Source organism: Panthera uncia, chromosome A2 (genome assembly GCF_023721935.1).
Source record: "Panthera uncia isolate 11264 chromosome A2, Puncia_PCG_1.0, whole genome shotgun sequence".
Classification (NCBI taxonomy): Eukaryota; Metazoa; Chordata; class Mammalia; order Carnivora; family Felidae; genus Panthera; species Panthera uncia.
The window spans coordinates 53,998,704-54,022,474 of record NC_064816.1 but is presented as its reverse complement, the minus strand read 5'-3'; the positions used below and the strand labels follow the sequence as shown (position 1 = coordinate 54,022,474).

The following is a 23,771-nucleotide window of genomic DNA, read 5'->3' as shown; positions in this document are numbered from 1 at the left end:
GCATTCAAGTGACAGGCACTTGGAGGGCACTGTTGAAAAGTCTGGGTCCTTCCCCTTCGCGGTGCCCCACTCTGTCACGCCCACGGGCGCCCTCACGGAGCCACCAGGGATCCCTGTTCCTGGCAGCCCTCGGGTCAGCTGCTTGTTTGGCTGGCGGGGACAGCTGGGCCTACAGAGAGGCCCATTGTCTCTGGCCTCTGGGGCTGTATTGTTGGAGCCTCCTCCCAGGGTCCAACCCCAAGACACTCCCAGCTGTCGCTCGGGCTTGGCTTGGTTTGGGGAGGGGAGACAGGGGAGTGAGCACGGACACCCGACTGTCCCCTTAAGACTGGGTCACCAGCCCAGCTGTACTGACGAGGAAACTGAGGCTCAGAGAGCCCAAATGACGTGTAGGGAGTACTTGTCTCACCTGGGAGTCCCCACAGATGGGGCGGGGAGGGCGCGCGTGCGGCCTCAAGTCGGAGAGGTCATGGATTCCAGTAGGTTCCAGATGGCAGGGCCAGAGCACCACACCATCCCATTTTACCCGTGGAAACAGAGACCCCAGAGCGCGCACGCTGGCCCAAGGTCACACAGAGCGCCAGGCGCGGAGTCCGCCGGGAAACCAGGCGGCCTAAGTCCCAGCCTTGGGAGAGCGCAGGAGAGCCCGGGCGGCGGGGGGGGGCGGGGCATAGGGTGGCCCCTCCCCCGGGGCGGGGAGATCCCGCACTTGGCCAATGTCTGCGGCGAGCCTGGTGAAAACTCGCGCGGCCCTCCCCTTAGGGGGCGCGACTTTCCGAGCAAAGCCGGATTCTACTGGGCATTTGTCTGCGCAAAGCGGCACGTCGCGCTTGATGGGCGTTGGAGGCGTGGCCCCCGATCGGCCGGCGAGTGCGCTGCGGGACTCCAGCTCTCTGTGACGCAGGCGCGGGCCCGAGCGGGGCGGAGTCGAGCCTGCCGGAGCTCCGCCCCCAGCGGAGGAGGCCGAGGCCGGGGGCGTGTCCGGGGCGGGGCCGTGCCCTGCCCCGCCCGGTCGCCGAGCAGTGGCCAGCGCAGGGAGGGCCCGGCCCCGGGATGTGAGTGAGGCAGGGGTGGGGGCGCGGGGTGGGGCACCAACCCAAGACCCCGGGGTTCCCAGGGGTCCCTGTGGGCGGGAGCGCGAGTGCGCGGGCTACCCGGCGGGCCGCCAGGTGCGTGCCCAGGTATGGCGGGCGAGGGGGCGCTCGGGCCGGGTGCGCCCAGGCCGGCCTCGCGCCACTTCTCTGCGGTCCGAGGGACCGGTGAGGGTCGCGGGGCTCCGACCCGGGCGAGGCCCGGCGACAGGCGCGGGTCTGACGTCTGCCCTATCCCGGGCTCCACCAGCTGTGCGGAGGCCTCCCGCAGTGGCAACAGCTGGCGCCGGGTTTCTGGTCCCTGTGCGGAGGTGTAATGGGGGGGGGGGGGTCAGCTGCGCGGCTAGGCTGAGGTGATCTCCATTCCTGGCTGCGGGTTGGGCCACATTCTGCGTGAACCCCGACCTGCTGTTTCTGGGAACTGTCATCCCCACCCCCAGCTCTCAGGGATAGGGCGCTCTCTGTGCTCAGCTGTTTCGGTGCATCATCTCGCTACAGCCACATGTTTTACTTAAGGAAACTGAGGCCTAGGGCCACACAGCTTTTTAGGATAATTGTAATAATGTGGAGGGGACGTGCCGAGGCCTGGCAGCCAGATACACCTGGGTGCACAGCCGGTGCTGCACCCACCTGCAGTGTGACCTTGGGCACGCCTGGTTCCCCCTCCAAGCCTCTGTTAGGACCGGTGGCGCCTACCTCCCAGGGCTCCGGTGAGGTTTGGGTTGGACAGTGCAGGGAGAGAGCCAATGCTCAGTGAGGAGCTGCTCTCATGACCGTTGTTGCTGTTGCTAAGAGGCCCTTTTCCTGCGGCTGTGGAGCTGTGTGGTCAAAGTCAGCCGGCAGCGAGGAGGAGGCTGCTTTCCACACTGAGACTGCCCCTGTCTCTGTGTCTGTCCCTGTGCACACGGAAGGCCACACACAACTCAGCTGTACCAGCATGTGCCGGAGACACGCTGGCCCATCGTGTATTCACCACGCTACAACATAACCTTCATGGGCCTGGAGAAACTGCACCCCTTTGATGCGGGAAAATGGGGCAAGGTGATCAGCTTCCTGAAAGGTATGGAAGGCCCTGTCAGACCCTACTGCTGCTTCTTCCAACCCACCCCTCTCTCCCGGCCCCTCCCTGTGTCTTCCCTGACACAAGCCGCAGTCTCCCACCTCCACTCTCAGCCCTCAGACTGCCTTCCACTCACACGGGCAGAGTCTTTTCAGTACAGGCGTCTGAGCATGATATGTCCCTGCCTCAGACCTTCACTGCTCCCCATCACTGTGGGCTTAAGTCCTGTCCCTGTCCGTGGAGACCCAGTAGAAGGGGGGCTGATTAAGGATGGACACCAGGAAGGTGAAGTTTAGAGCAATCCAGTGTCTGTTCCCCATAAGCTCCGAGAGTCCAGGAACTAGAGAGCCTTTGCTCCAAACCCTACTGATTACAGATGGAGGAAATTGGAGCCCAGAAAGGTTAGGAAACATGTCCAAAGTCACACAGCTACCAAGTAGCAGAGTGGGGTCTGGAACCCAGAGCTTCAGGCTCGCACCTGTCACAGCTCATTCCACTGAGCAAGGTGGTGCTCCGGATTGTGCTTTCTACTTCGGTTTGTAATCCAGGGGTCTGGTTTAGGTGGGAAGTTCAGGCATCACAGCAGGCTAGTGCAAGAATATTCTCCCTTTTCCCTGCATTAGGGGTTCCTCAGTTAACAGAAGTAGGGAACATTACCTGGCATAGGACGAGGCATTGTGGATCTTTAAATCACACAATCCTGATCATGCCACGGAGACAGTTTCGCTTTGGGGCTAGCCTGTCTTTAACACCTAAGCCCATCTCCCTTTTTAACAAATCTAGAGCGAGCCACACTGTCGCAGAAAATAGAATCAAATTACAGATTAATAACAGTTTGTTTATATTGCATATGTTTTCTATTTTTGGTTTTTCTATTTATGGCAATTGGTTTGGATTTTCCATTTGCAATAGTAACCAGAGTGAGTATTCAAAGAAAACTATTAAGTAAAAGAAGGACAAGTGGTGTGCCAGGATGGTGAGAATAAGCGGGGCCAGCCTGTTGCTCGTCTTGCTTCCCTGACTATGGTCCTTCATGCACTGTTTCCAGCAGACTCAGCCTGAGTCACTCCCCCCATTGCCCTTTCTTGGGATCCTGCGTTACCCAGTAGCTCAACATAGGATTCCTTGTCTCCCTCATCTCTGAGCTGACAGTCCTCCTGAGTTCCCTCCTTCCTCCTCGGAGGATGTGGGTGGAAAGGAGGCAGGGGCCACATGGTGCTGCCAGGAAAAGAGCTGGCCCTTTGCCTGAAGGCAGTGGGGAGACTTGGAATGTTGGGGGGAGGGGCGATGGAGAGTGCCTTCTGTATGTGGAGCTATGTGCGGGAAATGTATGGGGTCATTTGCTTTCTAAGGGTTACACATTAAAACAGTTTCTTTGGATTCTGACCTTGTCCCTTTGATTCCCTAGAACCCAGAGCATCATGGTCCTATTCTCACTGTGCCCCAGACCACTTCCTGTTTCTTCTCTGGCGAAACAGAGCAAATCTTGTCTGGTGGATGTGAGGGGTGATAAAATACTGCAGTGTTTCTCCAACATCAGTTATTTGCAAACCACTCTGGGGATCTTGCCGTTTCCTTATACCACCTGCTCCGTTATTTACTTCATTTTTTTTTTTTTATTGACTTAGCCTCTGCTTAAAAAAAACTTAAGTAAACTTGTTTTAAAAGGAAACATTATATCATCTAAATGGGAAAAGCCAGTTTCACTGGCCATAAATAGAAGGTCGTGGTAAAAAAATAAATGCAGGAAAGCTGTGATTCACTTCAGGGTGCTGCAGTCTGTGAGGTCGCTGCTTTTTGGGTTAAGAAGGGAGATGAGCGAGGGTTGGGCAGGCCTGAAAGAGAGACCACACCACCTTGGGCCTCCCGTGACATCACCAGAAGGTGGAGAGGGAGAACTGATAAGGCTTTTTCTCATTTTGAGTCCCCCTTATCAACCCATGTGCCACCTCCTATGAAAGCTGTCCAGCTCACCTCTCAGCTGTTGGTGGCTTGGGAAACCCAAGGATCGCCTCATGCCCAATGCCCTCTGGCCATTGTCCACACTGGCCTGGGAGGCGACCTGTTTTCAAAAGCCAGCCGTTTCCCACCTCCTCTGGGGCAGGGCTAGCAGAGGCTAAGCCTGCAGCCTGTTCCGAGGGGTGGTCTGGAGCCGGGTCGGCCATGAGGCCATCAGGGAAGCAGGGTGCCCACTTTGTGGTTTCAGAAGAGAAGCTTCTGTCAGATGGCATGCTGGTGGAGGCACGGGAGGCTTCGGACGAGGATCTGCTTGTGGTGCACACGAGACGCTATCTCAACGAGCTCAAGGTACAGGGTCTGGGGCCTGGGGAGGGCTGCTGACCAGGAGGGGTGGTCAGAGCTGGGGCAGCTCTGTCTGGGGAAGCACAGCCCCAAGTGGCTCCATTCCTGCCCCTCATGCAGGGGGATCATGTGAGTTTGTGGTCCCCAAGAGAAGGAGAGAGGTGTCAAAAAGGCAGATACCAGGGATGGGTTAGGCTGCTCCAGGGGGTAGTGAGCTCCCCATCCCTGGGGGTATGAAAGCAGGGATGACCACTCGGCGGAGTTTGCACCTTCATAGAGCTTCTACATTAGTGCCTTTCAATCTGTGTTCTATGAACAGGCCTCGGAGACCCTTGCTGACATGCTGCGTGAGGGGACTCCAGCCCCTTGTCCTTATCCAACCAAAGCTGTCCCACACAGGTCTATTTTTATATTGGGCTGACGTTTGAGGTTCTTTTCTAAGAGCTTCTGCTGCTAAAGACTTGTTGAAAACTGTTGGGCCAAAAACTAGTGTGAAACTCCCCAGGTCTGAGCAAGGGATATACACAAGTGGCCAGGCAGGTGGTAGTGGTGGTGTATGGGGCAAACTGGGGGGCTCCTGCCCCTTCCCAAGTGGGTGGCTGCCTCTCAGCTGCCCTGGGGGCCCCACGTGGCCAGAAGGCCTGGCTTTCAAAGAAAAGTGAGAAATTCAGATTAAGTGGCAGTCCCTGGTTTCTTAATGCGGCAGCTCATTTCAACATTTGTAAATCCTACCTGCAGACCAAACTGGGCCTCCGGGCTGCCTGCTTGTGACTTTTTTCTAGAGGAGCTCGTGAAGCTGTCATCAGTGCTGAGGTTCTGAGGCCTCTGCGTGGGAGCTCGCCTAGAGGGGAAGCGAGGCTGGGGAGGTGCGTCAGAACCTGGTGCTGCCAGCCTGCCCTGGCGGGGGCATGGTCGGGGATGCCACAGGTCCTCTGCCAACAGTGTGGGAACCCAGAGACCCGACCCCCTCCTTGTCTTAGACTCAGTGCCACAGCACGTGCCAGAGGTCACCAGGCCCCTCCCCTCTATAGGTGGAAAAGCCTAGGCCCTGCTCAAGGTCACCCAGGAGGTCCAGCAGCCCTCAGGGAGACCCCAAGCAGGGCATCCAGAAGCCAGTCTGTCTTCCTGGTTCCTGGTCACGGCTGCTACCCGCCCTCCTCCCCCACTCTGGCCGGAGCTGTGAGAATTCTAGATGAAGCCGTGGCAGTGTCAGCTCATGAAAGATTACCAGGAAGAGGTTGCAACCTGGCTCCTGGGAGAGAGAGGTGTGCGAGGCCTTGGCAGGAAGCCCAGTCCTTGGCTGCCCTGGTTTCCTGGGGCCTGGACATGCATGGTCACAGTCCACAGCCCAGGAGCTGGGCCAGGAGGACATGCCTTCCAGAGTCCAGAGGGTGAGGGTGGGGAACAGGGACCGATGGCGACGGGTCCGGGCAGGGAGAGACCAGAACAGAGTGGGACCAGGGTGGATTGAATGTGAATGTGCCAGAATAAGGCTGAGGGGGAGGGGGGGCTAGGCTCCAGGATGCCACCTGCTTGAGGAGCCTTCAGGGGAATTGTGCAGGGCTGACTGTGTCCCTGGCCTTGGGCCCCCAAAAGCCTAAAGGCAGCTTACTATGTGATAGGTAATAATTAAAAAAAAGTATTAACAGGTTGAGACCTGAGTAGGCAATTGAGGTCAAGGGCAGCAGGAGCATTCAGACATGCCAACTGAAAGGATTAACCAAGATGCTATGGTTGAGCTTATATATTTGGCTTGGAGCTCCCTGGCAGCAAGAGCAAAAAGAGAAACAGGCTGATTTCCATCGCACCTACTAAGGTGAAGCATTCAGTCATTCAACACATCTATACCAAATACTGACTGTGTACTGGGTACAAAATGAAGAATAAGCAAGTTTCTCTGCTCCCATGGATTTGCATTTTTGTTGTGGAAGACTGGAAATAAAGAAGTAACGACCCGAGAGGATTTCACAGAGTACCAAGGGCTGTGAAGGGGAAAAAAATAGAGGGTAACTTAAGTGGAGGGTGGAGGGTGACTGGGTGGTCGGGGAGGGCCTCACAGAGGTGAGGTTTGAGCTGAGACAAAAGAATGAAGAGCGTGTGGAGCTTTGAAGGAAGAATGTTCCAGAACCACATACCTACAAGGGGAGGGGACTTTGCCTCCTAGAGGGAAGAAGGATGCTCAAGGGAATAAAAAGCTGAGGTGGCACAAGATGTGGTCAGGGAGGCCAGCAGCACCAGGCCACGCCGTGTCTTGCAAGCCATGGGCGGAGTTTGGATTTTGTTCCAAATACCGTGGGAGAGCCACATGGTGTGATGTGCCCTTGATGCTCAGGCAGGAACCACCATGCCCATTTTGGCACTTAGGGGCTGCAGCTCAGGAGCATTCCCCTTGCCTCTATTCATCCTCATCCCCTTCCCCCCCCCCCCCCCCCCAGCTCTCTGCAATGTTCCTTTTCTTTTTTTTCTCTGCTGAGGGCATCTGGAACAGTGCCCTGGAGAGTTCCTGCTGGTCTCCTCGGCTGTTCTGTGTGCACTGTGGGAGGTCACCCTCTCCCCTGCGCTGCCTCACCCATGTTCCAGGGCTCACGCCTGGCCCTGGCCTGGTGTGGCCTTCGATGCTTAGTCATCCAGGCATCGAAGGGGATACAGTACCTGATGTTTGCCAGGTGATGGCCATTCAGGGAAAGAAATGTGTATTGAGCGCCTACTGTGCGAAAGGCCCAGAGTTTGCCCCACTGAAGGTGCTGGTTGGGTTGGGCCAGGACCAGGCTCCTGCCTTCTGCTAACCCCAGTGACAGTTTGCCTGGGGTGTGGGGTGGCATGACACAGATCTGACATCTCGTCCTTGTGCACCCTGAGCTAGGCAGTGCTCGGGATACCTTTATACGGCAAGTGTTTTGTTTTTTTTTTTAATCCGGCAACTGTTTAATGAGCACCGTGCTCTGTTCCAGGGGAGGCAGGATAGAACAAAAGAGATGGAGTCCCTCTCCTTATGGAGCTGACATTTGGGGGAGTCAGCCAATAGACACAATAATCAAGTCAATGATATGGTGTGTTAGAAGGCACTCAGTGCCATGGATGAAAGTATAGCAGGAAAAGGGGGAGTAGGGGCTGCAGTTTGAAATAAGGAGGTCAAGGAGGGACTTACTGACATGTGATCATGGACTGAGGGCAGTGAGGGAGTGAGCTATGTGGGCATTTGGAGGGAGTGCATTCCAAGTATAAGGATTAGCAAGTGCAAAGGCCCTGAGGCAGGAGTATCTGCAGTGTGTTCCAGTATTGCCACTGGATCGGAGGGAATGGGAGGGAGACTGGCAAGAGATGGTGTCAGAAAATGATCAGGGGCCAGACCACACAGGGGCCTTTTGTGCCACTGCTGTTTGCTCTGAGGGAGGTGGGAGCCAAGGAGTGTGTTAAGCCGAGGGACGTGGTCTGATCTAGGGTTTAGCAGGATTGCTTGGCAGCTGTGATGAGAAGAGGCTGTCAAGACAAAAGCAGGAAGATCAGTGAGGAAGGAGGTCGTCGCAATAATCTGGTGAGAGATCCGGGCTCTCGGACGAGGCTGGAAACAGCGGCTGTGGATTTTGGGGGACTGGTAGGAGTTGGAGTTTGCAAAGAAGAGGAAACAGTAGAATTTTCTGCGGTTCAGACTGGGTATGCGGCATGCGAGAGAGAGAGAAGCCAAGCTCACCTCAGCCTCAGGAAGTCCGGACACCTCTTGGGCCTGGTCACCGACCTCCCAGCACTCGGAGTCCTGCCTGGGAGGGAGACAGACCCTCGCACCAGAACACCAGGCGGCTAAAGGCTTAGAGAGTCTCTGGGGAACTGGGCCCCCTCCCCGGGCCTCTGATTTCTCTCTCTCACTTCTCTCTTCCCCGAGGGGGCTCTTGTCTCCTTTTCTTGTTAATTACAGTAAAATTCAGATAGCATAGCCAGTAGCCATCCTAAAGCGTAAACATCGGTGGCATTTGTTACATTGACAATTTGGTGCGACCATTGCTGTTTAGTTCCAAAATATTTTCGTCACTCCGACAGGAAGCTGGTACCCACAAAGCCGTCGCTCCCATTCCCCTTCTCCCCGGCCCCTGGCGACCACCAGCCTGTGTTCTAGCTCTCTGCACTTGCCTTTTCTGGATGCCTCACATGCGTGGAGTCACATAGCACGTGACCTTTGGCGTGAGGCTTCTATCAGCAAGCACAAGCGTAGCGTTTTCAAGAATGATCCATCCCATGGCATGAGTCTGCACTTCATTCCTCATTGCGGCTGAATAATATTCCATTGTGTGGATAGACATTTTGTTTATCCGTTTCTCAGTTGTTGGGCATTTGGGCTGCTTCCAGCTTTTAGCCTTTTGTTGCTATGAACACGCATGTACAAGTCCATATCTGAGTCCCTGTACTCAGTTATTTTGGTTATATACCTAGGGGTGGAATTGCTGGTCATAGGGTAACCAAGGGGCCAGCAAAATGACCCCCACAGCAACTGCACGTTTTACATTCCTAACAACTGTGCACAAAGGTTCCAATATCTTTACATTCTCACCCACGCTTGTTATTTTATGGTTTTTGTTTGTTTGGTTGGTTGGTTGGCTGCAGTGACCTTAGTGGGTATGGAGCGGTATCTCATTGTGGCTGTAATGTGCATTTCCCTGTCGGTCAATAGCACTGAGCATCTTTTCAGCCACTTGTTGGACATTTATATCGCCTCTTTGAAGACGTGTCTGCTCAAGTCACGGGCCCGATTAAGACATTTGGTTGTGGAGTTTTAAGAGTTCTTTGTATGTTTTGGATGTTATGTGATTTGCCAATAATATCTTCTCCCATTCTGTAGGTTGTATTTTCGCTCTCTTGCTGGTGTCCTTGGATGCATAAAAGTTTTGAATGTTGCTAAACCTCAACTTATCTTTTTCATCTTTTGTTGCTTGTGTGTTTGGTGTCACATCTAAGAATCCATTGCCAAATCCAAGGTCATGAAGATTGACCCCAATGTTTTCTTCTAAGAGTTTTAGCTTGTATTTAGGTCTTTGGCCCATTTTGACTTAATTCTTATATATGGTGTGAGGTAAGGGCCCAACCTCAATCTGCTGCATGTGGTCTCCAGTTTTCCCAGCACCATTTGCTAAAGACACAACACTTTCCCCATTGACTAGTCTTGGTACCCTTGTAGGGAATTAGTTGGCCATAGATGTATGGATTTATTTCTGGACTCTCCATTCTATTCAGTTGATGTATATGTCTCTCTTATGCCATATTGTTTTGATCGCTGAAGCTTTGTAGTAAGTTTTTAAATTGGAAATTGCGTGTTCTCTAAGTCTGTTCTTTTTCAAGGTTTTTCAGCTATTTGAGGTGTCTTGAGATTCCATATAAATTATAGGATCAGCTTCTCTATTTCTGCAAAAGAGGCCATCAGGATTTTGATAGGGATTGTGTTGAATCTGTAGAGGAATCCGGAAAGTATTGCCATCTTTACAATACTAGGTCTTGAACCCATGAACACAGGTTATTTTTTCATTTGTTTAGATTCTTAAGTTCTTTCAGCCGTGTTTTGTAGTGTGTAGTATACCGGTCTTGCACCTCCTTGGTTAAATTTATTCCCAAGTATTCTATTATTTCCATTGTTATTTTAAATGGAATTACTTTTTAAATTTCCTTTATGGATTATTTGTTGCTAAGGTATAGAAATACAACTGATTTTTGTGTGTTGATCTTGGATCCTGCAACTTTGCTGGATAAGTTCTTCAGTTTAATAGGTGTGTGTGTGTGTGTGTGTGTGTGTGTGTGTGTGTATTCTTTAGGATTCTCTGTAGCTAACATCATGCCATCTGTGAATAGAGATTAGTTTTACTTCTTCCTTTACAGTTTGGAGACCTGTTATTTCTTTCCTAATTGCTCTGGCTGGAACTTCCAGTGTGAGGTTGAACAGAAGGGGCAAAAGTGGGTATCCCTCTCTTGTTCCCGATCTTAGGCTGAAGGTTTCCAGTTTTTTAGCACTGTGTATGGTGATAGCTATGTGATTGTGTGTGTGTGTGTGTGTGTGTGTGTGTGTGTTTGCGTGTGCACGTGTGTATGATAAATGCCCTCTGCCAGCCTGGCAGAGTTCCCTTCTGTTTCTAGTTTGTTGATGGACTTTATCATGAAAGGGTGTTAGATTTTGTCAAAAGCTCCTTCTTTATCAACTGAGACGATGGTGTGGATTTTTTTCCTTTCTCTCCTTTTGCTCCCACTTCCACTGGTGGAAAGTTCTGACCCAAACCAAGCAGTTGGGGCCTCCACATGGGGTTGCAGCCAGTCTCTACTGGGGAAGCTCGGAGGCCAGGCCTTTTGGTGGGCAGTGGGCATTAGGCTGGGGTGGTAAAATCTCCTCATTCATTCATTCATTCATTGAGCACTATGGGCTCAAGTTCGCTAGAGCAGTGGTTCTGCAACTTGCTTAAGCATTGGAATCCACTGGAAGGCTTGTTGTGATGCAGATCACTGGGGCCTACTCCCAGAGTTTTGGATTTGGGAGGTCTGGAGAGGAGACTGAGACTCTGCGTTTCTGACAAGTTCTCAAGTGCTGGTGTTGCCGGTTTGGGAACTATACTTGGAGAAGCATGGCCCTAGAAGCAGAGCCTGTGGTGGGGATGGAGGTGCAAGGGGTTCCCTGAGGGCAAGCCTCGGGTGACACCTGTAAGGGGGGGAGGGGAAGCAGCTGGGCACACGTATGGCTTCACCTGACCCCAGGAGGGCTCTGCATTTGTGCTGTCTTGGGAGCAGAGGGCTAGACTGTCCTAGCCCCCTATCAGCTAGTCATCCAGCTCTCCTGGGCGGTGCAGGGCACAGGGGAGGTGGCCCCCTCCAGGGCATGTGTAGGCAGGGAGGGGTCTGGGCAAGGGTGGGCAGCATGCGCTCTAAGCACCTGCTGTGTGCAGGCTTCACTCTCGGCATCATCTGTATAGCAGGAATGAGAATGAGTGTGTGCTTACACTCCTGGCTGTGGCATCCTTCTGGAACAGGCAGATAACAACTGAGACATATCGTAATGCCAGGTAGAGACAGGTGCTGTGCAGAAGGATGAGGCAAGGGCAGGGGTCGGGGTGGAGCCGGGCTGGTCTTCAGATGGGGAGTTGAGGACAGGCAGATTGGTCTAAGGCCCCGTTTTAGGCCTGGTGGGGAGGGGTCCCTGTTTCATAGATGAGGAGATGAGACGGAAGGGGGAGTTGTGTCCAAATGGACACAGCAGTGGCAAAGCCCAGAGTCGGACCAGTTTTTACTCTGAGGAGGACTTCTGAGCCCTGTCCCCACCCTACTCCCATCTAGCCCATCCCTCAATGCCCTTGCCTGGGGCCAGGCTCTCAGAGGGCCTGATCTAGGTGCCCTCATCCCAGCCTGCTGCCCTGCACGCCCCTGTGTAGAACCTCCCCGCCCACCCCCTCCTCCAGGGCCCAGCCGCCAGCCTGCCCCTCCCACCCCGTCTATTTTTCACCCTGGCCACTGGTGGTTTTTCTGGAGCAGCTCCGTCCAATAGAACTTTTTGCCACGGTGCACATGTTCTGGAGTGGCCCTGGCCAGTAGCCCCTAGGCACACGTGCCTATCGAGCAGTTGAACTATGGCCAGTGAGACTGAGGAACGAAATTCTATTTTCTTGATTGAAGTAACAAAATTCTAATAAAAAATTTTTCATTTAAAATTATACCCAAGTAGCCACGTGTGGCTGGTGGCCGCTGGATGGGACAGCACGAGTCTAGCTCATCAGTAGGCAGCACCACTGCCTTGCACAGAGGCCATGGCTGGGCCCGGGAGAGGGCTGAGCCGTCTGGCACCATCTCTCACTGCCGGAAGTGGAGAAACGTTGGCAGACGTGACCCTTCCCCCAAGGGGACTGGTCCCCTTGGCTACATCCCAGACGCGCTTCTGGTGACTTTATACCCGGCCCGTGGAAGATTCATTCCCTAGTGTGTCCCACGTGATTGCAGCTTTCCAAAGGTCAGTAGGCGTTGTGTAAAAAGTAAGGCAGGCCGGCAGAGGTTTGTGGCCAGAAAACTCGGGCAGCGGATAGGATTCTGTACGGCAAAATTTCGAGCCCTTTACATGTTTCCCATGTGAGTTTCCAAGAGGTGGACAACATAAGCAGTGTTTCCCAGAGTCATTTGATGTGGAACCCTTTCCTGATAGTGCGCTGGGCTAGGCAGTTGCTGCGGAACATACTTTAAAACATGCCCCCTTCGTGGTTTTGGGTCTATATGGGACCCCTCAGGAGGCTGGGATAAGCTTTCATTTTCTTCCAATCCTTATTCCCTGCTAGCTTGCTGAGGGAGAGAGGGAGGCAGTGACTTAACGTGTTCCTTCAGTGGCTGAGTTGTTGTTTTCACTGTTTATTCATAGAAAACTGTGGTTCTGGGGCTCCTGGCCGGCTGGGTCTGTAGAGCATGCAACTGTTAATCTCAGGGTCATGGGTTCAAGCCCCACGTTGTGCATGGAGCCTAATGAAAACTTAAAAAAAAGGAAGAAAACCATGGTTCCATGCCTCCCATAGGCCAAGCCTGTGTTGGGCAGTGGGATTGGTGTGACGAACAGTCAGAGCTGGCCACCTTCCCTTCTCTGGGTCTGTCCCCCACCACACGCACACACACGCACACGGACAGGTCTTGGAGCATTCCAGCCTTCCTGGCTGGTCTCAGCTCTAGCACCCGTACCACCTCCCAGGCCCTGTGATGCCTCCATGGTGCAGCTGGGAGGCCGGGGGTTGAGGAAGGCTGGAGGGGCACCTCCCTTTTCAGACTGCAAGTGGTCTGTGGGCCATAGGCCACATTCACCAGCTCCTTCACTTGAGTGAGGGCTTCCCCAGCCTACAACTGTCCTCAGCCTTGGTGGCCTGGGTGGGGGCTGGGGGGTGGCCACACAGGTATTCAGTGCAGTTCAGGCACCCTGGGTTTCCCAGCACATCTGGACCCTATGGAAGTTGACATGGGGCCTGTCCTGCCTTCTCGCCCTGGCCTCAAGTAGTGCCCCCTGGCTAAGGCACCTGCCAGGACCTTCCCAGGCATATGCCCTTTCTGCTGTCCTACCTCATCCTTGGCCCATCCTCTTTCCTCTCTGCTGACTCCTTGCCCTTACTGAACATGCCTCTCCTGCCCTAAATCTCCTCCCCTGGTGGGAGAACCCAGTGGCCATGCTCCCCGTTCTCAACACCTCCCTTGGCTTACTCCTTCCTGAAACTCCTCTCTGCCTGGCCTCCTGAGGGCCATACCTCTGCCCCACCCCCACCCTGTCCCAGGACAGCCCTCGATTTTCACAGTGGGCTACCCTTCTGGCCCTTGCCTTCAGGGTTGGAGTCTTGGGGTTCCAACCTTGCATCCTGGACTCCTCTGTCTGCCCATCCCCTACGTGCTATCTGCTAACCTTCCCCATCTCCCCTCCTCTGGACCCTCATTATTTCTCGCTTCCTTCCTGGGGCGGCTGCTGCTTCTATTCAAGTTCTCCTAATTGGTCCTCCTGCTGCAGCCAGAATAGCTTGGGCAAGCACCATCTGATGGCTCCCTGCCGCTCTGATGAGGCTGGCTGAGAGAGAACATTCTCTGGCAGCACAGGCCCTACGGGACAGGCCCGGCCCCGCCCCAGTTGTACCCAACTTCTCGTGAGCGCGGACTCACTTCCCTTTGCCAGTAGTTGTCTTTTCACCTTGACTGTGACATCCGGGCAACTCCCGTTCACCTTCAGACTCAGCTTGGAGGTCACTGCCTCCAGAAAGCTGCCGTGTTCCCACCTGGACCCAGACCATGTTCTCCATCAAAAGGCTTTGCATATGAGTGCCTCCCTGCTGGGCTGTGGGCTGTCAGAAGGACAGGAGTAGCCCCCACCTTGGAGCCTCAGTAAATATTTACAGAGTGCCCTGGGCCCCTCTGAGGCTCTGCCTGGGGTCAGAGGAGAGCAGGGAGCACGGATCCAGGTACATTCTCAGCCAGGCAGCAGATGGTTCGGGCTCTGGGCCCATGGACATTTGCCACGGGGTCTGGGAGGGTCACAGGGAAAGCTGTGTCCTAATCTTCGTGCGAATGCCTTTTGGTTACCCTAGACCCTCCTGCCTCGGTAGCCAGAAACGAGGGACTGATACGCCTTTGGAAGGGAGGACCGATTCCTAGTGGATGACGAGGTCATGTGCCGGGGAAGCGGACCTGGGCTTTCAGTGCTGGCTCTGCCAGTGACTCACTGTGTGATGTTGGAAAGAAAGATCTTCCCAGCTCAGGGCCTCAGTGTCCTCCCCCTTCTGTACAGTGGGTGGGCTGGGCCAGGGCTGGGTCTTCCGCCCCTGTGACTTGGCGTCCTCTGCAGCTCTCGCTCTGGGCGCAAGAGGGCAGCCAAGGGCTTTGGAGGAATGTGGGCCAACAGCTTTAAGGCAAGGAACTGTTCTTACTGAGCCCAAAGCTGGGTCAGGGGCTCTTACTTCTTACCAAAGGAACTGCACTTGACTGGAAGTTCTCCCAGGTCACCTGGAAACTGGCAATCTGATTTCCCAGCTGTTGCCTCTGCGCTCTGGGCACAACAGCCTGTGTCTCCTTCCACAGTGGTCCTTTGCTGTTGCCACCATCACAGAGATCCCCCCTGTCATCTTTCTCCCCAACTTCCTTGTGCAGAGGAAGGTGCTGAAGCCCCTTCGGACCCAGACGGGAGGAACCATCATGGTAGGTGGGGATGCAGGTGGGAGGAAGGGCTGGGCTTGGGACCCCACACCTCCGGGTCTTTGCCCACTCTGGGCTCTCCATCCGGAATACTCTCCTCCCACTTTGCAGTTGAACAAAATCCTAAATAGTCCTCAAGGCACAGTAACAATAACTCTTTCTCCCAAAGCCTTTCCCACTTGGGGACATTAGAATTCCTTGTTCCTTCCCCCATGACCTCCTATGAGAGTTACCGTATTTGCTGGTGTATAAGATATATCCCCTTTCCCCAGGGGGTGTATCCTCAAGCTATGGCTATAGTGTTCTCAAGTCAAGATGGCAAAACCAAGCCCCCATGGTTTCAGTGATGGGCGATGCTCCCCTCACTGCCCATCATGGGGGTGACAGTAAAGAATACTTACAGCAAAAGTAGCTTCTTCATCCCATATGTAGTTGTCTTTAAAATTAGCCACAGGCTGCCGAGTTAATTGGAGGTAGAGAAACATTTCAGATTTAGATGTAGGATAATCTTTTTTTAAAGAATATTTCATAAATATTTGTTTTGAGAGAGAGACAGACAGAGCATGAGCAGGGGGAGGGGCAGAGAGAGAGGGAGAGAGAGCGAATCCCAGGCAGGCTCCGAGCTGTCAGTGCAGAGCCCAATGTGGGACTCAAACTCACAAACCGCAAGATCATGACCTGAGCTGCAAGCAAGAGTCAGAGGCTTAACCCACTGAGCCACCCAGGCGCCCCCTAGGTGTGGGATGAATTCATCCAGAGTCAGATCAAGACCTATTGATCTACAGTTTTCTTTTTAGCTTTGGAAATTTTTTTTTTGTTTTTTGTTTTTTGTTTTTTTTAAATGTCACTGCCCACTCCCAAACCATGATTTCCTACAAGATTTTGGTATTCAGCCTACCGTATTTCTGTGGGTCAAAAATTATCTATTTTTCCACTGAAAGCCTCATCAAAATCCTTGTCAGCTTGCGTGTGATCATAACTACTTAACTTTGCTTTCTTCTAGTCGCCTCTCAGAATTGTAGTTCTGCGGCTTTGCAGTTCTCATACAGCAGCCAGTCTGGTACTTCCAAGACTGAGTCTGAGTCTGCTGGAGGGTGGGGGTCTCCTGAACCCTACCTCATAGATCATCCTATGTCAGAGCTCTCTGGAAATGGCGTTTATGGAATGAATGAATGAATCAATGAATGAATCAGTGAATCAGTGAATGAATGAGTGAGGGAATTGGTTGCCTGTGCCTCTCACCTTGTGCTTGTCTCCAAAGGCAGGGAAGCTGGCCATGGAGCGAGGCTGGGCCATCAATGTGGGTGAGTGCCCCAGCTGGTCTGGCTTGCTAGGTCCTTAGGCTGGGAGGGCCAGGAGGAACCTGAAGGCAACCACTGTGAGTTCAGATGCTCTGGTGCCTTCAGAGCCACCCTGAACCTCCTTCTTGAGTGGTCTGGAGGGGGGGGCGGGGATTCGGCCATCTGGTCCCTGGGAGGGACCAACCAGTGCCTCCATCTGGTGTGGGATTCTCATCTAAAAGAGTTCCCCAGATGGCTCCCCAGCCCTGCCTTTGCATACTTCCAGTGACAAGGAGCTCACTCTGTCTGCAAAAGCCTGTGTCATCCCCTGGGCAGCCCTGTGTGGGGCTGAAACCTGCAGAATTTCAGAGTCTTTCCTGAAAAATTCCATCAGCCTCCCGGGGCCCAGGACAGCCTTCAGGGCCACGGTCACGTAATGGGCAGACAGGCCCAGGGTCAATGCCGTGTCAGGAACCCGAGGGCCAGCACTCTGGAGTCCCCTGGACTCTCCCCCAAGACTGGCTCATGGGAGGGTTACACCGACATTTTTCCTCATCCCTTCCTTATGTGTCCCTCACTGAGGTACAGCACTTCACAGTTAGCAAACCTCTTTACTGTCTGGCCTCTCATTTGAGCTGGGCATTATCATGTCAGCCCCATCATATCGATGAAGAAATGGGTGTGGGAGAGAACCCCCGCCTTTGGCTGTGAGCTGCACAAGGCCAGGGCTCGGTCTCTTCCATCTTGGTATTGCCAGGTACTGAACATCGGATCTGACATCACCGTGATGTGACGGTCTACTGCTGAACAGATGGATGAAAGAGGCATGCCCTGTGTGTGTCTACAGCGGGGTCCCCACGAGGGCCTCGGGAGGCCCTTCCCCCGTGGAAGATGTTATGACCTGATAGAGGTTAAGAGGCCAGGCCTTGATCCAGCCTGGGTTTGAATCTTGGTTCTGCTGTTAGTGAGCTGTGTGATCCCAGGCAGGTTGCTTGATTTCCTGTGTGCCTCAGTTTCTTCATCTGTAGAATGGAGGTAATGGCAATAGTGTCTCCACTGGGGGCTATAGGGAGGTTTCAGTGAGCTCTGTGCCTGGTTAGGAGTTCATTATTGGCTATTATCTTGTTAAGATCCATTGACAGCCTCTTGGCATGAGAATAGGCAAATCCTTTGTAGCTGTGGGCCCTGGACCCTAACTGCTGGGTGGGGCAGTTGTTGGGCTCAATTTCAGAGGCCCCCGAAACTCAGGTTGCAGGGCAATGGGCTCTCAGGGGGGAGGTTGTGGCCGGACCCTGGTGTCTAAGGCCTTCCCCATGGCCATGGGTGGCCAAGACCATCAGAAGGTGCCCTTCCTGACCATCCCTTTCTACCACCTGCAGAATCTGGGTGGTCCCAGGGTAAATGGGTCCCCCATAGCCCCACCACCCCTCCCTGGCATGGGAAGTCACTTGGAGGCCGGCCTGGCTCTGCAGAGGCAAGGGACAGTTTGGGGAAAGATAAGCTCCTAGCCCTTGGCGGTTGTGACAGGCACTGTGGACTCACTTGTTGGGACAGCCTGCGAGGTTTCTTGCTCCGGGTAGGGATGGCTGTGATGGCAAAGCTACCTCCTGACCCAGGGATGGTGACGCGCCCGGGTGCTCAGTTCAACTTGCCGACCTGGAGTCCCGGGAGCCTGTCCCTGGGAGCTGAGCAGGGATGGGATGCGGGGAGGATGTAGGGGCGGGGCAGTGCCTGGCCCTGACCACGCTGTGTCTGCCCTTCCGCAGGTGGAGGCTTCCACCACTGCTCCAGTGACCGAGGCGGAGGCTTCTGTGCCTACGCGGACATCACACTGGCCATCAAGGTGCGCCCGAGCGTGTGTGGGGGCTCGCCTCCAGGAGCCCTCCCTCGAATCCCCCCCACCCCCAACTTGGGGTTCTCCTCCACATTACAGAGAAGGGAACTGAGTCTCAGAAGGGGAGGAAGCTGGCAGGGACTCCAACACAGATCTGACACTTTCTGTGCCTTTTTTTTTTTTTTTTTCCGGGGTGGGGGAGAGAGAGAGATGGAGGGAGAGACAGTGGGAGGGAGGGAGGGAGCAGGAGAGGAGCAGAGAGAGGAGAGAGAGAAGTCCAAATAGGCTCCGTGCTCGATCCCACTAACCATGAGATCAAGAGTCCGATGCTTAATCGACTGAGCCACCCAGGTTTCCCTCATTTAATCCTCATGTGTGCAGATGAGGAAACCCAGGCCTGGGGAGGTAAGGTCACACGGCAGAAAGGTGCAGAGCTGGCATTGGCCGACACCTCTGCTGGATTGCAGAGCCCCCCTTAACCACCCTGTGCCTGGCCTTGTTCCAGGCATCAGGAATGGACTGACGTGGCCCCTGTTCTCCCAGGGCACACAGACTAGTGGTGGGAGTAAGCAGGTCAACAGACCCTGGTCATTCAGAGAGGGTGACACACACGAGACCTTCCTGGGGGTAAGGAGGGGAAGGAGGGCTTCCCAGAGGAGGCATGAGAACTTGGCCTTGTGGGATAAGGCAGAGGGCACAGCCTTGGGGAGAGGTTTCACCTTCTTAACCCACATATATTCCTCTAGGAATCCCGGGCTTTCTCTAAGAGCTAGCCCAACTGCCCCACTCCTAATCTCCAGCCCTTCAGGGCACAGCACATGCTGCCTCCTCCAGGGAGCCTTCCTTGACCACGCACACATGCTTCTCTTGAGCCACACAGTTCTGAGCATGTGAGGTCTTTGCCCGGTGGTCTGATTGCCCACAAGCCTGTCAGGCCTCCCACCTGACCCCTTGCCAACTGGGAATCCCCAAGGGGCTATGTCTTCTGGCTTGTCTGAGTCCTCACCTCCCCCTCTCCTCCCCTGGCAGTTTCTGTTTGAGCGAGTGGAGGGCATCTCCAGAGCCACTATCGTTGATCTCGATGCCCATCAGGTGAGTACCCTGTGGGGGCTGCAGTCTCATGGCCCCGCCCCCCCAGTTGATGCCCATCAGCTCTGTCCCACAGCCCCCTACTATGGGGGGCTCCCTTCCCCCAGGGAACATTGCCAAGCCCCAAGCTGGGCCTCTGCTCCCCCCACCCTGATCTGCCTCTCCCCTCACTGCTCATCCTCTGTGCCCCAGGCCAAAAGTGGAGGGTCGGTCTTTGTCCATCTGCGCCACTCAGCCCAGCCAGGGCACGGGGTCCGCCTCATTGCTTCGGTCAAACCAAAGGATCCTTCCTCCCTTCTGACTGCCCAACACACCTGGCTGATGGCTCTTCCTAAAGCCCAGGGTGGCGACACCACTCTCACACCCTGAAGCCTACTGTGGCTCCCCAGTGCTTCCTAGTCAGTTTGGGGTGCCACCCTTGCACGGAGCTGAGGACTACTGTGGGGCTGCACCTCAGACAGATGCTCACACGCATGATTTCAGGCTTGCTCAGGTTCTGGGTTACTTCTTCCTCAGGGCTCCAAATAGGGGGCTGGCTCCTCCACTCAGACCGGGCAGGGTGTCATCTGGGCTCTTGAGGACACCTCCCCCCCCACTGCTGTTGTGCCTGTGTGCCGCTGGGCACCCCGTGGTGGAGTCCTATGACACTGAGCTCTGGAACTGAGCCATACCTGCACAGCCCTTTACAGGTTCCCTTTCACGTCCCTGATCCCAGCCGATCCCACCACAGACTCCAGAGGGTGGCAGGGTTAGAACTCCTTTCTCATTCCATGGAGAGGAAACTCAGAGGGCTGGGCCCTGCTCAAGGTCATGCTAGAAGATCATGGGGCTGTGTTTTGAGGTTGAATTCCAACTCTGCTACTTAATAGCCATGAGACCCTTTGCCTCCAGGGACCAGCTGAGCGCAGGCTCATGGGGCATTTCCTGGGGTGGGTGTGTGCAGGCTTCCTGGCCTTGCTGAGGGCCCCTGTGTGCAAGCAGCTTTTGTGTCCTCTCCACAGGGCAATGGGCATGAACGGGACTTCATGGGTGACAAGCGCGTGTACATCATGGATGTGTATAACCGCCATATCTACCCCGGGGACCGCTTCGCCAAGCGTAAGCTGCCCCCTCATCCCTCAGTCTTAAGTGCGGTCGTGCTCATATGGAGCTCTCTCCTGAGTATTCCCTACATGCTGGCCTCTGCAGAAGTCACTTCATTTGTCCTCAGCAGCCCTGGAGGTGGGGGTGTGTTCCCATTTTATAGGTGAGCAAACTGAGACCTAAAGAAGTCACTTGAGCCACCTGAGATCACATAAACCTGTCCGACAAACACATGTGCGGGTCCTTACATCAGGGTACCCACCAGGAGAATAAAAATAGACCCCTCCTGGGTATGTATTTGTCTGGTGGCAAATAGGGAATGACAAAAAAGAAATGAGAGGAAAAATATGAGAAGTCGAAAATACAAAATAGAAGTCGAAAACACAAAATGCATTCTCAGATGTCAAATGTAACAGTTGTGAAAATAAATGCAGGGGGGTTAAACTTACCAGCCAAAAGGCGGAGACTCTCAGATGAACTTTGAAGACACAGGGCCCCGCCCGCTTTGCAAATAGGGGACACAAGTGCAGGAAGGGCATCTGCTCAGGGTCATTCAGCCCCAGGTGTGGCCCAGGGGCCTGGTTTCTGATTAAGGTGCTGGATTTGGGCCTGAGGGCACAGCAGGGTTCTCATTTCTGGGCAGAGGCTGCAGATGTCATCGACAGGGGTCTGGAAATCCCCAGGGCAAAGTGTTTCTTCTGCACTCCCTTCTCTCCCTTGGCCGCGCCTCCTTTGCGGTTCTTGGCACTCTTTAGTTTCATTTGGGGCGGAATGAATGAGGGGGAGCAGTGCTGGAGTCAGACTGCGTCCGATCCCGCTGGGGCACTGACTGGGCCCTCCTGAGCTTGTTGGCCTTTCTTTGCTTACGGGGCTACTCCTGTCTCTCCCTCAGAGGCCATCAGGCGGAAGGTGGAGCTGGAGTGGGGCACGGAGGACGACGAGTACCTGGATAAAGTGGAGAGGAACCTCCAGAAAGCCCTCCAGGAGCACCTGCCGGACGTGGTCGTGTACAACGCAGGCACCGACATCCTTGAGGGCGACCGCCTTGGGGGGCTGTCCATCAGCCCCCAGGTGCGTCCCCGCCCTGAGGGGGGTGCCAGGGGGGCGGGGGTGCAGCAGGGAAGGTGGGCGGAAGCAGCGGCGATCACAGCGGGACTTCCGGAAGCCGCGGAGCCCCGGCCGCCCACCCGAGTCAGCCTCCCGCTTCCTCCCACAGGGCATCGTGAAGCGGGACGAACTGGTGTTTCGGCTGGTCCGCGGCCGCCAGGTGCCCATCCTCATGGTGACCTCGGGCGGATACCAGAAGCGCACGGCCCGCATCATTGCCGACTCCATCCTTAATTTGTACAGCCTCGGGCTCATTGGGTCTGAGTCCCCCAGCGTCTCCACACAGAACTCGGACACCCCTCTGCTGCCTCCCGAGGTGCCCTGACCACGCCACCCTTCTGCTCTTCTGCGCGGTTCCCTGCCTGCCTCAGCCCGGCCCGCCCCTCAGTGCTTCTCCTTTTCTAACCACGGGGTGGTGGGGGCAGCTGCCAGGAGGTGCCGAGGGGCAGGGGCCCGTCCCCGACCGGGCTGGCCTTAGGGGCAGCCCCTCCGCTCTCCCCATTGGGTGTCAGAGGGTCTCCAGGCCCCTCTGTGGGCGGGGCAGAAGGCAGGGCCTGAGTCCCAGAAGACCTCCCGTGGGGCCCCAGGTCTGACCAGGCCCTGCAGAGGCAGGCAGTTTCCCGAGGAGGGAGAAGGGCAGGTGAGGCTTTGGGGGCAGGAGTCATTTGATTTGCCCCACCCTTTCGCCCTCACCTCGGGCAGGGCATGGGGAGCCATGGGTGCCCGTGTCCGTGTGGGGGGGCCTGAAAGCTGGGTGCTGCAGCGAGGCCTCTGGAGGGGGACTCTGGATTCCCAGCCAGCAGGCAGGACACCTGGTCCTGGGTGTCCTGGATGTAAGGGGTGGCGGGGAACGGGGCTCGAGTGGCGTCTCCCCTCTGGTGTTCCCCTTCAATAAAGCAAGGGCTGGACCTGCTTTCCTAGGGCTCCTCGGTGCTGATAAGGAGAGGAGAGGCCTGAGGAGCTCCAAATCTGTGCTTTAGTCATGGTCCTGCCTGTCAGAGATGGGCCTCAGCACTGGGGGCTTGAGGGGGCTGCCAACCCCACTGAGGAGGGGACAGAGGAGGGTGAGGCCCAGAAAGGGACACTGGGGATGGGGACAGGTGGCCAAGCCGGGTCCTACAGGACCTGAGGCCCCAGATGAGGACGGAGGTGCCGGTGGTCAGGCTGGAGTTCTGGGAGGGAGGGCAGACATATCCATCCTGGCTCGTGGGTTGTAACAGGTAGGACCTGGGGCAGGGCCTTAGGTGGGGCTATTGCTTCCAGTGTCCAAGGTCCCAAGTGGGCCCTGACTTCTGGTCTTTGAAAAACCCCAGACCCTGACCTTGTTCTCAGCTCTAATCTGAAGGGGACACCCTGGGCCCCCCGCAGAGAGCTGGGTGGGGAGAGCATCCACCCTTCATTACCTGAGTGTGTTCTTAGCGATCAAAGGTGGGGTGGGGAGAAAAAATGGGCCAGCGGAGGCACATCCCGGTCCCCAGTCAACTGCACCTGGGGGACTCCCGTTCATTACCATCTGGGGGTGCTCCTGCATTTCCCCACTTTCTCCCTTACACTCCCTTGGTGCTCCCTCTGCTGGGGGACGGGAGGAAGGGCTTGAAAATCGTGAACTGTCAAAACGGCTGACCTCCTGGACTAGACCTCGAGGCACTAACCACGCCCTTGGATCCCCTCACCCGCCCCCTGCCCTTGCCGTTGGTTTCTCTGCATCTGACTCAAGGTACCTAACATCCCCTCATTTCCACCTGGGGCCTGTGACACGTCGGGGCAGGCAGTGGGCTGGCTTCATCACCGTTGAGCTTCTGTTTGTAGAGAACCATAAAGGCTCTTGATCGGACTGGCTGCTGTGTGTTCTTGAGATGGAGCATCCTTACCTCCTAAGGATTAGAGGAAGTAAAGATTTAAAATCCACATCGAACGAGGCTGGACATGGCCTCTCTCCTCTCTCAGAGAGAAAGAGTGCGAACGGGGGGAGGGGCAGAGAGAGAGAGAGAGAGAGAGAGAGAGAGAGAGAGAGAGAGACGGAATCCAAAGCAGGCAATGCGGGGCTCGAACTCACGGACCGTGAGATCATGACCTGAGCCAAAGTCGGACGCTTAACCAACTGAGCCACCCAGGCGCCCCTAGTATCTGTTCTTAAGACCTGAGTTGTCTGCTTTTGGTAAGTGATACCCCAAGTTATAAAAACCCAAGGGAACGTGCCAACTTTGTGAAGTGCTGAGTCTCTAGCCGAGCACCTTGCTGACCAGGATGGGGGGGGGGGGGGGGGG

The 23,771-nt window shown here is 55.1% G+C and overlaps 1 protein-coding gene across 1 annotated transcript; it reads left to right on the top strand.

Moving 5' to 3' along the window:
• Window positions 1-926: 926 nt before the first annotated feature.
• Window positions 927-23,338, top strand: HDAC11 (histone deacetylase 11). The gene is made up of 10 exons (XM_049641077.1): window positions 927-1,055; window positions 2,003-2,151; window positions 4,358-4,458; window positions 14,998-15,114; window positions 16,373-16,415; window positions 18,158-18,234; window positions 19,255-19,317; window positions 20,316-20,412; window positions 21,290-21,468; window positions 21,614-23,338. Coding segments are annotated over exons 1-10 (1,044 nt in total). The 5' UTR covers window positions 927-1,053; the 3' UTR covers window positions 21,830-23,338.
• Window positions 23,339-23,771: the final 433 nt, after the last annotated feature.